The 16,905-nt window shown below is 49.1% G+C and overlaps 2 protein-coding genes across 3 annotated transcripts in view; one reads left to right on the top strand and one right to left on the bottom strand.

The window, feature by feature from the left end:
* The window catches only part of PPP1R7 (protein phosphatase 1 regulatory subunit 7), a 136,763-nt gene that overhangs the window by 58,732 nt on the left and 61,126 nt on the right, over positions 1–16,905 (top strand). The window lies entirely within an intron of this gene.
* Positions 1–16,905, bottom strand: part of PASK (PAS domain containing serine/threonine kinase) — a 48,784-nt gene that overhangs the window by 8,058 nt on the left and 23,821 nt on the right. Inside the window, exons 10-14 of one of the 2 annotated variants that reach the window (XM_050752025.1) lie at positions 14,265–15,514; positions 11,991–12,175; positions 11,081–11,248; positions 1,248–1,373; positions 999–1,133 (exon numbers count right to left, since the gene is read on the bottom strand). In XM_050752025.1, the coding sequence (XP_050607982.1) occupies positions 999–1,133; positions 1,248–1,373; positions 11,081–11,248; positions 11,991–12,175; positions 14,265–15,514 (1,864 nt within the window). The remainder of the gene's footprint in view (positions 1–998; positions 1,134–1,247; positions 1,374–11,080; positions 11,249–11,990; positions 12,176–14,264; positions 15,515–16,905) is intronic. The other variant, XM_050752026.1, reaches the window with a different exon arrangement.

Here is a 16,905-nt window from a genome sequence, read left to right as displayed (position 1 = left end):
CTTTTAACAAGTGACCCTCAACGTTACCTCATACAGATACTCTATTTGCTGTAAAGTTTCAGAAACAAGTCCTTGACACAAATTAAAGGGAGGAGGTCATCTTCCAACACAGGAAGAGGGAGAGAGGTGACCTTTTTTTGGCAGAACCATAATATCTGAAACTTACAAGTAGGAGCCTGCGAAACTAAACTTCAGAAACCCAACAACCCCTGACAGTGTGTAGCTTTGAGGAAGAAATGTTGATTCACGGAAGCCGTCATTAGACATCGAATCGTCCCCAGCAAACAATCCAAGAGCAAATGTGAGTTGTCTACACAGCTCTTTGCTGGTATTTCTCCAATTCTTTCAGGGGAGCTGGGAGCAGAACAGGATGGAACCACCACCTTCTCCTTAAAACCCAACCCGCGTTACCGTTTCTTCCTCCTCTCCCTCTGCTTCCTATTTTGATCATCACGCTCCCATTCCGACAAAATAATGGGCAAAATTCAGTACATAATTAGACATAAAACAGATCAAGACAAATACTTACTGTAAAATGAGAATGTCAGGATCTCAATTTTGCTGGTTCATTAACTGAACAGCCACCATTTAGTGAGAACTTACAGCCTGCAGGCCGCTGTGCCACACACATGCCTTTGAGACACTCTCTGACTGCATCCCAACCCTTTTGGTTAATTTTTGTGATTGTTGTGGATATTTTATGTATGTAAATAAACCTTCACCATTACACATACTTTCCCAATCATTCCAGGACTGTATCTGGCCTCATCCTCACTTTCTCTACTTCAATCATAGAATTTCTCATCCCAATCTCACTTTCTCTACTTCAATCATAGAATTTTCTACTCAAAATATATATCGTACTCCATGAAATCCCCACACAGAAAGCTAAATCCACCTCAGAGAGAGAACCGAGTATGGATCACTGATCTTTGTAGCCACCAGACCCAGGCACCCAGGCCTGTGTTCACCCCAACACGGCTCTGGCCTGCTCTCACTTGTCGGAAGATGTAGCTCGCCAGGGGCTCATCCAGCTTGGGGTGGCGGTCGATGAAAGCGAAGAGGTCTAGGCCGGAGCCGTGCTTCTCCATCACGAGCTGGAAGAACCCTTGGTTTTCAAATACATCCAATACCTAGGAAGAGACAAAGCCAAGTCCAACTCTGCCAAAACATCTTCAAGCCAACAAATTTAACACGTTTGACATGAGCCAAGTTAGGGTATCTCTAAAGAGGAAATCGTCATCTACCTTGATGATATTGGCATGCTGCACCCTGGATAGAATTGCAATCTCTAAAGTAACTTTTCCAAGTTTGGGATCCTCAATCCAACAATCCTCCAAGACCTTCTCCTTCTTAATAAACTTTACCACCACCTGTGAGGAAGACAGAGGGTGGAAATGGCTGGAGCCGGTCCTCAAACATCCCATTACACCAGGGGCCACCTGGTCCTCAAGCATCCCATTACACCAGAGGCACCATCAGTCCATGTGGCAGACATATCCTCTGCATTTGCCTCCCCTAAGTCTCAGGGACATGAAAGAAGAAACACAGTCGTAAACCCCTGCAGCACAAGGAAGCAGAGAAGGGGGTCAGCAGCTGACCAGAAACGCAGCGTCATTCCTGCCCATCCTGTAAGGTGGACAGATGAGTGTGATGGAGAAGCCAGGTGGAGCTGAGGGAGCCATAACCTGGGCTGGAGAGAGGGCCCCAGAGGCCTCAGGGCAGGTGCCCCAGAGAACATCCACATCACCCCGACTTCTCAACCAAGGACTGGAAGCCCTGGCCAAGAGAATGAACTAAGAAGCCAGAAAACTAGAAAATATAAAGAAAAGCTATCTCTCTTAGATATGTTTTCAACATTGACTCTGAGATTAATCAGAGTTGAGCAAGACTGACAGACATAAGGTGCTACGACAGTCAATGATAGTCAAAGTGTAACAGAAAAAGATACATTCACAAAAGAAAGAAACACTGTGAGTCACTGAAATCCTGTCGCCCGACACAACACCTGTTGCTACGTGGGTGTCGGCTGTCGGCACACAGCTGAAGGAGCGACGGGCAACCCAGTGGATGCCGACCACAGGATGGGCCTCTTTCAGGTGTCAGCAAGAGATGCTGAGCGAGATCACTCACCAGGGAACGATGAGTGCCAAGGAGGAAAAAAAGATGGGGCAGGCAGTGCCGCGGGGCTGCAGCCCCTGTGAGGTGGGTGGGACAGGGAGCGAGTCCCGGGAAGGCAGCTTCTGAGCGCCTCGGGGAAGGTCCTTCAGGCAGAGGGCAGCAGGAGCACGGGGCTGCGGCAGAGCGCACCTGAGCTGTGTGAGGAGGTGTGAGGGAGGCAGGGGGTGGGCAGGCAGCGTAAGGGAGCATCAGGAGGGCGTCGGGGCCAGGGCAGGAGCAGAAAGAACCATTGGAACCCGGCCAACATCCAGGCATCTCACAGTCATCAGGAGAGAAGGGGGCGGCTTAGGTGCCAGCCTGTGAGAGATGAAAGGAGACAAATTCTGAAGACCCTTTGACGGGAGGGCCACCATGGCCCAAAAGGCCAGAGACGAGACTGAGGGAAAGCAAGACGACGAGGGGAAGCAGGGCTGTGGTCCTGAGGGGCAGAAGTAGGGCCTGCTGAGATGCGGCAGAGCGCCAGGAGTCTCTGGGAGGGCTGGGGCCCTGACACTCTAAGTGAAGAGGCCTGCGGCCTGTCCAGCTGCAGGGCCAAGGAGACAAGAGGGCAGGCTCCTCCAGGCGTGCCCATGCACATCTAAAATGAGTGTCAGGAGGAGGGAGAAGGAAAGAATTAACGGAATCTAAGAATAGAATCCTCTTAAAATAAAGGAAGTGTTAAATATTCAAATCAAAGTCTTACCACGTATCAAGCAAGAATAAAGAAAACACACACAAACATACACCCCTAAAGACATCCTGGTGAAAATTCTGAAGGACAAAGACTTTAAATCAAGAAAGAAAAAAAAAATCTGGTTGCTGTCAGCAAAATTCACTTCAAAATAATGCTAGATTACAACAGATACAGGTCTAAAACGTTCAGATACAACAGATACAGGTCTAAAACGTTCTGATACAACAGATACAGGTCTAAAACGTTCTGAGAGGGAAAGAGAAATAAACACATTTTAATATGTACAAGGACTGAAAATATAGTACCCACGACTCCTTCCTGGAAAAACTGGCAGCGAATATATTCTAGCAAATGAAAAACCTGGGAAAAAGAAGAAACGAGACATAAAAATAATGGAGACTAAACAAAAGAACAAGACTTGTACACTGAAATTACAAAACACTATTGAAAGAAATTAAAGATCTAAATGAATAGAAAACTTTCCACGTTCACAGATCAGGAGACTTAATATTGTTAAGATGACAATACTCTGCAAAGTGAGCTACAGATTCAATGTGATTCCTACAAGAATCTCAGCAGACTTTTGTGCAAAACTGACAAGCTGATCCTAAAATCCTTTTGGAAATGCAAAATGGCCAAAACACTCTCAGGCTGAGGCCCAAACTGTCTTTTCTCTCGGAGGGTGCGGAGGAAGGGAGGTAGGGACAGCAGAGGCCTGGGCTGGGGTGTCCTGTGCATGCCACCCCACTTCCGCCCTACCCCTGGGGCGTTGGCCTTGGCTGGCTAATTGGGCACCGTGTGCCCGCCCTCCACGGGCCTCTTCTACACCAATGAGGCCTCATCTGTGCTCTCACTGGGCACGTGGCTTCATGTCAGTAAGCAAGATGCTTGTTTTTTGTTTTTTTTTTTTGAGACAGAGTCTTGCGGTGGCACAATCTCAGCTCACTGCAAGCTCTGCCTCCCGGGTTCATGCCATTCCCCTTCCTCAGCCTCTCAAGTAACTGGGACTACAGGCGCACACCACCACACCCAGCTAACTTTTAAACTATTTTGTAGAGATGAGGTCTCACTCCATTGCACAGGCTAGTCTTGAATTCCAGGGCTCAAGCAATTCTCCCGCTTCAGCCTCCCAAAGTATTGGGATTATAGGCATGAGCCACCACTCCTGGCCACAAATTCATTTTTATGAGGGCAGCATGATGCTTATACTAAAATTAGACAAAGACGTTGCTAGAAAACTACAAACCAATATTCCTCATAAATGTAGATGCAAAAATGCTTAACAAGATATTAGCAAACTGAATACAGCAATATAGAAAAAGGGCAGTAACACCTTACGAGCAATCCCAAGAATGCAGGGTTGAGTCGACATTCATAACTCATTATAATTTATCATGTCAACATAAATAAAAAATGTATCATCTCAATACAGAAAAAAGCACTTGACAAAAGCCAACATCCATTCCTAATAAATACTCTCAGCAAACAAGGAATAGAAGAGAGCTTCCTCAGCTGATAAAGGGCATCTACAGAAAACCCACTGTTAACCTCACCATTAAGAGTGAAAGGCTTAAGGCTTTCTTTCTAAGATTGGGAACAAAGTGAGGCTGTCCATTCTCACCACTCCTAGCTCATATTTTACTGGAAGTCTTGGCCAGTGCAATAATGCAATCAATCAATCAACCAATCAATGGCATAGAGATTAGAAAGGAGGTGATAAACTCCTCATTTACAGATAATACAACTGTCTATGTAGAAAATCCCAAAGAATCTACCAAAAAAGTTTAGCAAGTTTGCAGGACACAAAGTCAACACAGAAAAATAGGTCGTATTTTTATATATTCCCAATGACGAACTGGAAATTAAAATTAAAAATCAATACCACTTACAACAGCATCCAAAATATGACACACTTAGGGATAAACCTAACAAAATATGTTGGATTCATATGCTGAAAACTGCAGCACATTGATGAGAAAATTCAAACACGACCTAAGTAAATGGCACAGAAGATTCGATCAATGTGTGACTTCTCCACGAATAGCTCGGATAATACAAATCCAAATAAAATCCCAGCAGGCATTATTAACAAAATCAACCGGCTGGGCATGCGGTGGCTCACGCCTGTAATCCCAGCACTTTGGGAGGCCAAGGCGGGTGGATCACGAGGTCAGGAGATCGAGACCATCCTGGCTAACACGGTGAAACCCCGTCTCTACTAAAAAATACAAAAAAATAGCTGGGCGTGGTGGCGGGCGCCTGTAGTCCCAGCTACTCAGGAGGCTGAGGCAGGAGAATGGCGTGAACCTGGGAGGTGGAGCTTGCGGTGAGCTGAGATCACGCCACTGCACTCCAGCCTGGGCAACAAAGCAAGAATTCATCTCAAAAAAAAAAAAAAAATCAACCATGGTTGACACCTGTAATCCCATCACTTTGAAACACAAAGGTGAAAGGATCATTTGAGGCCAGGAGTTCAAGACCAGCCTGAGCAACACAGCAAGACCCCATCTCTACAAAAATTAAGAAATTACCTGGGCGTGGTGGTGTACACCTGTGGTGCCAGCTACTTGGGAGGCTAGAGAAGGGAGGATCGCTTGGGCCCAGGTGGTGGAGGCTGCAGCGAACCATGATCGCACCACTGCATTCCAGCCTGGGTGACAGGGCAAGGCCCTGTCTTCTCCAAAACTAATTAATTAATTAAATCAACAAGCTGATTCTAAAATTTACATGAACAAGCAAAGGACTTAGGATATTCAAAGCAGTCTTGAAAACGGACGGAGTTTCAAGATTCACTATGAAGCTGCAGTCATTGGCAGGCACATCGACACAGACTGGTGAACTGAACAGACCCACACACATATGGTCAATTGATTTCTGCCAAGATCATCTAACGGAGAAAGGATTCTTTTCAACAACTGGTGCCAAACTAGTAGAAATTCACGTGTACAAGGTAAGCCTCAGCCATGGCTTGCACCACACACCAAACCAACTCCTACTGCCTCACAGACCTCAATGTACAACCGAGGGCTATAAAACTTGTAGGAGGAAACAGAAAATCTTTGTGACTTTGGGTTATATAGGGTACCAAAAGCATTATCCATAACAGAAAAATTGATAAACTGGACTTCATCGAAATTAAAAACCTCTGCTCTCCAAAAGGCACTGCTAAGAGAATGAAAAGACAAGCTACAGACTGGGTGAAATTCCCTATCAGATAAAGGAATAGTAACTAGAAATTATAAAGAACTCTTAAAATTCAATATTGTTTAAAAATCCTTTTTTTTTTTTTTTGAGATGAAGTCTCTCCCTGTTGCCCAGGCTGGAGTGCAACGGCACGATCTCGACTTACTGCAACCCCTACCTCCCAGGTTCAAGTGATTCTCCTGCCTCAGCCTCCTGAGTAGCTGGGATTACAGGTGCGTGCCACCATGCCCAGCTAATTTTTAGTATCTTTAGTAGAGACAGGGTTTCACTATGTTGGCCAGGCTGGTCTCGAACTCCTGAGCTCATGATCCTCCCGCTTTGGCCTCCCAAAGTGCTGGGATTACAGGCGTGAGTCACTGCACCTGGCCTCAAAAACCCAATTTTTAAAAGCTGGCAAAGGTTTGAAAAGATTTCATCAAAGAAAATATGCAGATGGTGAACAAGCACACAAAAAGATACACAACATCATTGGAGCTCACATCATTAGAGCATTACATAAATAGATACAATGTCCAGAAATAGGCAAGCCTGATTATGTTAAAAGCCAAGAGAGTGGGTACCCTGGGGTCTGTGCCCAGAAGGGCTCCTGAGATGCTGGGGAAATTCTGCATCTTGATCTGGGTGCTGGTGGTGTGTGTGTCCAGTTGCTGAAAGTCCCTAACAATGTACACTTATGATTTGTGCATCCTGCATTTAAGTATTTGCCTAAATAACTCAGAGCATTAGCTGGAAAACAATAGGTGTCTCATATTCTACATATTCAAGTGTTCTGCCATTTTCTCTCACATGTCATAAGCTTTATATGTCTCAGGCCTGCTCTCTTTCTCTTAATAACTACTGGGATATTAATGGTTAACCCTGAAATAGCAGGTCATCCTAAACGCTGGGGGAAAAAACTCAGAAAGATTTCTAAAAATTCTCTTTTCCTCTACAGCTGGGAAGAAAAAAGAAAGCCATTTTTATTCACCACAAAGCTTTTTGTTGTTGTTTTTGGCTTTTTTTTTCTTGGAGATAGGGTCTTGCTCTGTTGCCCAGGCTGAAGTGCAATAGCATGATCTCGGCTCACTGCAGCCTCGACCTCCTGGGATGAAGTGATTCTTCTGCATCAGACTAATTTTTTAACGTTTTGTAGAGACGAGGTCTTACTATGTTGCCCAGGCTGGTCTCAAACTCCTGGGCCAAGAAATCCTCTGGCCTCGGCCTCCTGAAGTGCTAGGATTACAAGAGTGAGCCACTGCATCCCACCCATAAAGCTAGTTCTAATAAACTGTACAGGATCAACCTCCCAGCACCCTGGCTTCTCCCACCCTGCCCAGCACAGTGACTGACGGCAGGGGACGTGTGCCCATCTCTGCTCTCCGTCACCCGGTAACCACCAGCACAGTGACGGCAGGGGACGTATGCCCATCTCTGCTCTCCATCACCAGGTAACCACCAGCACAGTGACGGCAGGGGACGTGTGCCCATCTCTGCTCTCCGTCACCCGGTAACCACCAGCACAGTGACGGCAGGGGACGTATGCCCATCTCTGCTCTCCGTCACCAGGTAACCACCAGCACAGTGACGGCAGGGGACGTGTGCCCATCTCTGCTCTCCGTCACCCGGTAACCACCAGCACAGTGACGGCAGGGGACGTGTGCCCATCTCTGCTCTCCGTCACCAGGTAACCACCAGCACAGTGACGGCAGGGGACGTGTGCCCATCTCTGCTCTCCGTCACCAGGTAACCACCAGCACAGTGACGGCAGGGGACGTGTGCCCATCTCTGCTCTCCGTCACCAGGTAACCACCAGCACAGTGACTGACGGCAGGGGACGTGTGCCCATCTCTGCTCTCCGTCACCAGGTAACCACCAGCACAGTGACTGACGGCAGGGGACGTGTGCCCATCTCTGCTCTCCGTCACCAGGTAACCACCAGCACAGTGACTGACGGCAGGGGATGTGTGCCCATCTCTGCTCTCCGTCACCAGGTAACCACCAGCACAGTGACTGACGGCAGGGGACATATGCCCATCTCTGCTCTCCGTCACCAGGTAACCAGGCCTAGGAGCGTTCTTGGTACAAAGGAGATTCTTAAGACGTGGGAACTGCACTCTGTTCTATGAACCGTTAACAACCCTTAAGAGTCTATTTTTTGATTGGTTCCTTTACTCAATAATTTGTTGGCTTTATAATAACATTTAAATTGACATCTTTTTTTTTAAAGGCAAAAACTACTCATGTGGTTTCTTTTAACAGCAAGAGAAAGATGCTGGGGCTTCTTTCTTCTGCCTTAAGCTATGAAGGTTTAAAGAAACCCCTAGAGTCCATCGGATTCCTGATACAAACCAAGAATGAGAAGATCTGCTCAGATAAATTAAAGATGAAAACAGAAACTTAAAAATCAAACTGTTGGCTGGGCATGGTGGCTCACACCTGTAATCCCAGAACTTTGAGAGGCCAAGGCAGGTAGATCGCTTGAGCCCAGGAGTTTGAGACCAGCCTGAATAACATGGCAAAACTCTGTCTCTACCCCCCAAAAAAAGAAAGCACAAAAAAAGTAGCCAGATGTGATGGTGCATGCCTGTAGTCCCAGCTAGTCAGGAAGCTGAGGTGGAAGGATCACTTGAGCCCAGGCAGCAGAGGCTGCAGTGAGCTTAGATCATACCACGGCACTTCAGCCTGGATGACAGAGTGAGACCCAGTCTCAAAAAAAGAAAAAAAAAAAAATCAAACTGCTTAGAAACACATGACAACAAAAGCACTGTAGAGTAAAACCTCTAGGATATGGCCAAAGTGTATTCTGAAAGCTTAATACTGTAAACACTGTTATCACTAACAGCATTGAAAATACACATTCAATACAATAATCTAGAAAAATAGCAAAATTAACTCATAGAAAGTACAAGAAATTAAAAGAAACCAAAAAAATACTTGATGAGTAAAACAGACAATTATTTGGCAAGTGAAGCAAAAAAAGAGAGTGAAACAAGAATTAGGGCAGCCAAGGGAACATCATCTTCCAGGTATTGACACACCATCCAACCACCACTAGGCCAGCCTCATGCAACTCTGACATTAAAAAAAAAAAAAAAAGGAAGAAGGGAAGGAGGGAAGGAGGGAGGAAAGGAGGGAGGAAGGGAGCGAAGGAAGGCAGGAAGGAAGGAAGGAAGTCAAGTATGAATATAAATGAAAAAGAGAAAAAAAAGAGAAAAGAAATGAAATGAAACAAAACTCAGGTATGAATATAAACGAAAAAAATCCCAAATAGAAATAGCAAATCAGGCCAGGCGCAGTGGCTCACGCCTGTAATCCCAGCACTTTTGGGAGGCCAAGGTGGGTGGTCAAGAGATCGAGACCGTCTTGGCCAACATGGTGAAATCCCAACTCTACTAAAATACAAAAAATTAGCTGGGCGTGGTGGTGCATGCCTGTAACCCCAGCTACTTGGGAGGCTGAGGCAGGGGAATCACTTGAACCCGGGAGGCGGAGGTTGCAGTGAGCTGAGATCATGTCACTGCACTCTAGCCCAGCAACAGAGCAAGAGGCCGTCTAAAAAAAAAAAAAAAGAGAGAGAGAAATAGCAAATCAAAAGTCAAATTCTGCAATGCATTAAGAACTGTTATAACATAATCAAAGACAGATTCTGTGACTATGTTATTCATTTTATTAATAAAGGCAAGAAGGATATGAATATCTCAATAGATGCTGAAAAGACATCTTTTGATAGAATTTGATAGAACTCAACACTCATTCTTAAAACATTTTAGCAAGTTGAAAGTAAAATGAAAGATCCTTGAATAAAAGATGCTCATCAGGAATGAAAGGAGCCATGGCCACCTTGGAGAAGCAGCAGCACACCTGCTGTGCAGCACACTCCACAGGTCCTAGCTAAGGACAGACAGGAGCAAAGGATCAAAGGATGATGACAGGCAAATCACAGAGGGGAGGGACAACACTGTCATTACTGCAGAGGAGTGGTTGTTGATCTAGAAAATCCAAAAGATCCACTAAAAAAGCATGAGTACTAGGAAGACGTGGATACAGACATATGATGAATCAATCCAAGCTCGGATCTTTCGTGTATTCCAGCCACAAGTGACTAGAAAATGCAGGGAGCAAAGGATCCCGTGGGCAGTATTCCGTGACCCTCCCAGGAACCCGCCAAGCCAGGCACGAACACACCTGGACAATCTAACAGGATTCACAGCAAGCAGCAGATGCTGCTTCTGAACAGGAAAGTGGGCATCGTCCTGAGGTCAACTCCCCCACAACGCAACATGTCCAGGCAGCTACGAATCCCGAGAGGACTTGGGAGGGAGGGACAGTAAGTTCTAAACCTTACTTGGAAGGAGAGTATGTAAGAATGGCCATGATAACTGGGGAGGAAAGGGGTGGGGGGAACGAGCAGCTGGCAGTGTTCAGTGCACCTAGAGGGACGCCTCGCACACACCAGTCCCTGCTCCAGCCGTGAGCTATAAACAACGCAATCACTCCCGGGGCCTGGGAAGACCAAGGGCTTCTGCTGGTTAGCTCGCTTGCCTCTTTCTTGGGGGTTTTTTCCAGCGGGGTGGAGGAGGTCCTAAATTTGGTTTTAAGCGTGCATGTGCAGTGCCCGCGAGATATCAGCATCTAAGTGGGCAGTAGGAGAATGGCACAAGACCCAAGCTCAGAAAGGAGGGAACACAGATCCAGATGTGGGATCTCAACACAAGGGCAGGAGGCGAAGCCCTGAGCCTGGCCTGTTCGAGGTCTGAATCTACAACTTGACGGGATCAGCAACCCTGGATGTCGACGTGTGTGCCGTGTGTGCTGCTGGGAGAGCTTCCTTGTATCCGGAAACCGCCCACATGACTGGATGTCGACATGTGTGCTGCTGGGAGAGCCTCCTTGTATCCGGAAACCGCCCACATGCCAGGTTGTGTGCTTGGTGCCGTATGTACAGGACTCCTCCAAAAACCCCAGGTTTAGAGAACTGGGACCAAAAGTCAAGAGCCATTTGAAGTGGTGCCTGGCGCCACTCCCCTCCCACAGCCAGCATACCTCCTTGTTTTTTTCCTTGTCCACAGCAGTCCACACGAAGCCGAAGGCCCCACTACCCAGCGGGCTCAGGGTGCTGTACTTTTGGGAGTACTCGCCCTCACAGGCCGCCAACCCCTCCAGTTCCACAGCCTTGGGGGGCTCCTCAAACCAGGGTCTGGCTCTGAGCACCTGCAATGTAGAGGAAGGTCTGTGGGGTCACATGCAACTGCACCTGGCAGAGGTGCAGCACCCACAGTGGTCCCCCTGCGTCTTCAGTAGCTGCCCGAGGCAGGTGTGCCCTGCCTTCCAGTCCCCTCGGCTCCCATGCTCTCAGACAGGTCTGAAGGCCTATCTCCACAGGGCACCCCAAGCAGCCTCAGCACACTGATCCCAACTGGCACACATGTTGAAACGTGTTCACACCCCACCATACACATGGACTTATGCAGATTTAAAGTGGCTGTATAGTCACACTGGATACTAGAAGACAGTGTGGAAAGTTACAAACAGGGCTGGGTGCAGTGGCTCGCTTCTGTAATCCCAGAACTTTGGGAGGCCAAGGCGGGTGGATCACCTGAGGTCGGGAGTTCAAGACCAGCCTTGCCAACAAGGAGAAACCCAGTCTCTACTAAAAATACAAAATTAACCAGGCGTGGTGATGCGTGCCTGTAATCTCCACTACACGGGAGGCTGAGGCAGGTGAATCACCCGAACCCAGGAAGCGGAGGTTGCAGTGAGCCGAGATCGCGCCATTGCACTCTAGCCTGGGGAACAAGAGCGAAACTCCGTCCCACAAAAAAAAAAAAAAGAAAACAAAAGTTACAAACAGACCGTATTCCCATATCCGAGGAAACACAGAGAGATGCCAACTAGGATATCTGCCACACGGTACAAGACAAGTCCAGGGCAGGCATTAACTGCAAATACCCACTTCCACCAGGCTGGGTCCGGTGAGCTCCGCAGCGGTGGAGTGGGTGGAGCTGGGCAGGCTGGCAAGGAACAGGCGGGTCCTGGCGGCTGAGTCGAGGTGGCTGTGGAGGAGGTCTTTCACCAGCCAGCAGCAGAACAGAGGTGTGGGGCCTTGGAGCTCCACCCGCCTCACCTCAAACTGTACGCCTGAAGGGTAAGAAGGTAAGAACGCACAGGCCTGTGCTGACCTGGCTAGACAGCAGCTTTAGGTTAGAAAGTCCAGTCCCCAGAATGCAACAGTTCAGTCCCCAGCAGCTTTAGGTTAGAAAGTCCAGTACCCAGAATGCAACAGTTCAGTCCCCAGCAGCTTTAGGTTAGAAAGTCCAGTCCCCAGAACGCGGCCCAGAGAACAGCCCAGGCACAGGTAGGCAGCACCAAGGCCTAGAGGAAAGCTGTCAGGGCCGGCCAGGGAAACATCTCGGGGCATAGCCTGCAGGCCTGCAACCACCACACCTCCTCACTCAGGGCAGCCAGAGGCCAAGGAAGCCCTTCGGAGAGGCCTGCAGACCACCCCAAACTCAGAATAGCCTGAGGAACCTGCATTCAACGTGCCCCTACACAGTGGGTCTTCGGCCTTCCGGTGACAAGAATGTGAAAGGCTTACATTAAAACCATGTACACGTGCACCTGCTCTAGTCACTAATAGCCATATTAAACTCCATACCCACTTATCCAGAGAAAGCACGTACGCATTTTTCCACAGCCTCCTGCTATACACCAACGTAAGTGTGGTTAGCCTTTTTTGGTGGTGGGGATTTACAGCTCATTTTATTTTCTTCTTGTTTATATTTCTAATGTTTGTACAAATAACACGTGTTATTTACAAAATTCTTTTAAATAAAGAACCGTAGTTATCAGCACTACAAAATCAGCAATATGGAAACAACTGATTAAAATAATGTGGACCTATTAAGAAACGAGGAAAATATGGCCAGGTGCGGTAGCTCACACCTGTAATCTCAGCACTTTGGGAGGCCGAGGTGGGCGGATCACAAGATCAGGAGATCGAGACCATCCTGGCTAACATGGTGAAACCCCATCTCTATTAAAAATACAAAAAATTGGCCAGGCTCAGTGGCTCACGCCTGTAATCCCAGCACTTTGGGAGGCCAAGGCGGGTGGATCACAAGGTCAGGAGTTTGAGACCAGCCTGGCCATCATAGTGAAACCCTGTCTCTACTAAAAATACAAAAAAGTTAGCCAGGTGTGGTGGCACACGCCTGTAGTCCCAGCTACTCAGGAGACTGAAGCAGGAGAATCGCTTGAACCCGGGAGGCGGAGGTTGCAGTGAGCCAAGACCATGCCATTGCACTCCAGCTAGGGTGACAGAGTGAGACTCTGTCTCAAAAAATAAAAAAAAATAGGCAGGGCGCAGTGGCTAACACCTGTAATCCCAGCACTTTGGGAGGCTGAGGCGGGTGGATCACGAGGTCAGGAGATCGAGACCATCCTGGCTAACACGGTGAAACCCCGTCTCTACTAAAAATACAATTAGCCAGGCGTGGTGGTGGGCACCTGTAGTCCCAGTTACTCGGGAGGCTGAGGCAGGAGAATGGCGTGAACTGGGAAGGCAGAGCTTGCAGTGAGCTGAGGTCACACTGCTGCACTCCAGCCTGGGCAACAGAGCAAGACTCTGTCTCAAAAAAAAAAAAAAAGAAATGAAAATAAAAAGAAAGTAAAACAGAATCAACCTCAAAGGGGCAAGCAGAGTGGCCTGATCACATGACCCTCACAGAAGGGCAGGTTTTTCGTTTTTCAGAGATCAGGGCAGCCTAAACACCAAAAGCACAGAAGAAGAACACGTGAGCACCTCGCCATGCTCACATCTCTCTCGGCCTCTCCATGTGACCACTGAGGTGGGGGCCGGCGGGAGGTTGAGAGACAGACTCCAGCATGACGTATGTCCCCGCGCCTCTCCTGCTCCCAACAGAATCTCCCCAAGTGCTGCGAGGAGTGGCTCTCTGAAGTGTATGGCCTGAGTTAGGAGACACAGCTGGAACTGATGGGCATGGGGCAGGTGTCCTGGGACCCTGGGTGCCACCCTCCCCAGGCACACACATTTGTAATCTTAATTTTCAAGGGGCGTATGATAATGCATTCTCCTTTAAAACACGATTTCTGCTGAAACTATTCCAGGGCGAAACCCCATCAGACCCCAGAACAAGGAAGGCCCTGCACCCCCACTTCACTGTGCTCTGGGGGCACCATGCTTCTTCCCATGGGGCCCGGGACATACTCAGCCGTAAGCCATCTCGATGATAGCAGCTCCCGGAGTAGGCACCCTCCTGGATCTCCCGCTGCAGGCCAGCAGCCCCGGGCATCACGGGTGTGGAGGTGACCTGGACGTTCAGCCTTGGCTCCTCTGCTGATGGGCACGTGTCCTCAGGGCCAGCATCCAACACGGAAGGAATGTGTCCTGGGCTTTCTCCGTCGCTTGCTACATAATGCTCAGAGGACACCAAACAAACCTCAAGCGGTTCTGTTGGATCATGTTCCAGGCAGCTCTCCCGGAATCGTCGGCCTTGGCCAAGGTCAACACAGGTGCCAGTCAGTAATAACAGCTCCCTGTCATCCAGGACACGTGACCCCTGTTCCTGGAGACTGGCCACATCTGGATCGGAGCCCACTGCCAAGGAAGAGGGTGTCCCTCTGAGTTCAGACGTAGCACAGGAACAACTTGATGAAGTTTGGTCTGTCTGGTCACTGAAAAAGAGTTCCTTGAGGTTCCAGGAAAACGAATTCACATCAACCTCCTGGGCCTCCACTGCTTCCAGGCCCCCGGGGAGGTCCGTGGCCAAGGCATAGCAGGCTGAGGAGCTGCCCGTGAAGCCACCGTATAGGTCTCTGCCTCCCAGATCGCAGGACAACACAGGAGCAGGGACAGCCGGGCGCTCTGTCGGAACGAGTTCGGCGTGGGGCACATCCAGGGCTCCCGCAAGGCTCAACTGGGACAGCTGCTCCTTCATCAAGCAGGTCTGCAGCTCTTCTCGGTCGTTTTTCACTCCCAGCCACGGCTCATCTAGAGTAGGTGTCCCAAACGAGAGGCCTGCCATCCCAGAGGGGTTGGGGGCCAAGTCCTGGCTTTGCCACCACAAGCCCCATTCACTCCCATAGCAAGGGCAGTGCATCAGGAGGCTGCCCCCCACCAGCTGACCCTTGGCCTGGGGCTTGGCCATGGCAGCCCCAGCCCAAAGGTCTGAACCACCGGGACCACTGACTCCCATCCGCTCTAGCCGGGCCTCCTGACACAGGCCGCACATGCCAGCGTTACTGCCCCCATCCTCAGCTGGGACTGGAGCTGCAGAATCTTCACAAGAAGCAAATGGCTTCACATCCACTGGTTCAGACCTGCTTTCTCCCAGAAGATCCTGTCCGGGACTCTCTATTGCCACAGGTTCCTCTCTCCCCAAGGCAGTGACTTGCTGGTCCTTGGGCAGCACCTGTTCACCGTGCACTGGCAGGCTTCCGTCTGGAACACTGTCCACCCTGGGGATAATGACGTGGGTGACCATCATGTAGGGCCACAGATGAGTCAAAAGGAGAGATTGCACCGATTGTCCATTAGAACTAAGTACAAAGCATTAAATGCCACCACTTTATAACAAGAGAAAGACCAAATTTTGTGACCAAGTTAAAAAGCACTTATCTTAAATTTCTCCCAATTAAGTCCGTATTTAGAAATGATTTAGCAGAGAATGCTACCAAAAGCCCAGCAGTAAAGTACAGGAGCACTTGCCAATGCTTTGCTCAGCGCTCTCGTTCCATCTCAGGGCCTCCAAACCCCAGTCAGCCGTGCAGCTTAGCCGCAGCCCTGCCTGCAAGGGGAAGTCCCTGCTGCTGCCTTGAGGAGGTGTGAGAGGAAAGGAGAGAGGGATTGGAGGGTCCCTGGCAAACTCTACAACAGTAAAAAAAAAAAAAAAAAAAAAAAAAAAACTGATTGACTACAAACACCATGTGACTTCACAGCCACTAGGGAAATGGCTCTCAGATGGGGCCCACACAGAAGGGGACAGGGGTCGGGGGGGCCGGGCACAGTGGCTCACACCTGTAATCCCAGCACTTTGGGAGGCTGAAGTGGGCGGATTACTTGAGGTCAGGAGTCTGAGACCAGCCTGGCCAACATGGCAAAGCCCTGTCTCTACTAAAAATACAAAAATCAGCCAGGTGTAGTGGCAGGCACCTGTAATCCCAGCTACTTGGAGGCTGAGGCAGGAGAATCGTTTTAGCCTGGGAGGCAGAGGTTGCACCACTGCACTCCAGCCTGGGTGACAGAGTAAGACTCCGTCTTAAACAAAAACAAAGAAAGAAGGGGATGGGGGCCAAAAAAGAGAGAGGAGGCTGGGCGCGGTGGCTCAAGCCTGTAATCCCAGCACTTTGGGAGGCCGAGGCGGGTGGATCACGAGGTCAGGAGATCGAGACCATCCTGGCGAACACGGTGAAACCCCGTCTCTACTAAAAAAATACAAAAAACTAGCCGGGTGAGTTGGCGGGCGCCTGTAATCCCAGTTACTCGGGAGGCTGAGGCAGGAGAATGGCGTAAACCCGGGAGGCGGAGCTTGCAGTGAGCTGAGATCCGGCCACTGCACTCCAGCCTGGGCAACAGCACGAGACTCCGTCTCAAAAAAAAAAAAAAAAAGAGAGAGGAGGCTGGTGAGGGCGGCTCCTAAGAGGTGGCACACAATGTCCCCCAGCATTCAGCACGTGGTGACCCACGAGGAGGCTGCCACAGTCCAGACAGGATGATTACAGAGCGAATGGACCCAGGCCTCCTGTCAGCCACGCACTGTGGCCTCCACACGACAGACTGACGCTGGGCAGCAGATGAACAGAATGTGACCGCACCCCCTCACTCGGGGACAGACAAACAGGTTAACGTC

Source organism: Macaca thibetana, chromosome 12, assembly GCF_024542745.1.
Source record: "Macaca thibetana thibetana isolate TM-01 chromosome 12, ASM2454274v1, whole genome shotgun sequence".
NCBI classification, from domain to species: domain Eukaryota; kingdom Metazoa; phylum Chordata; class Mammalia; order Primates; family Cercopithecidae; genus Macaca; species Macaca thibetana.
Note: the sequence above shows the minus strand (reverse complement) of the source record. Positions and strands in the feature narration are given on the sequence as shown.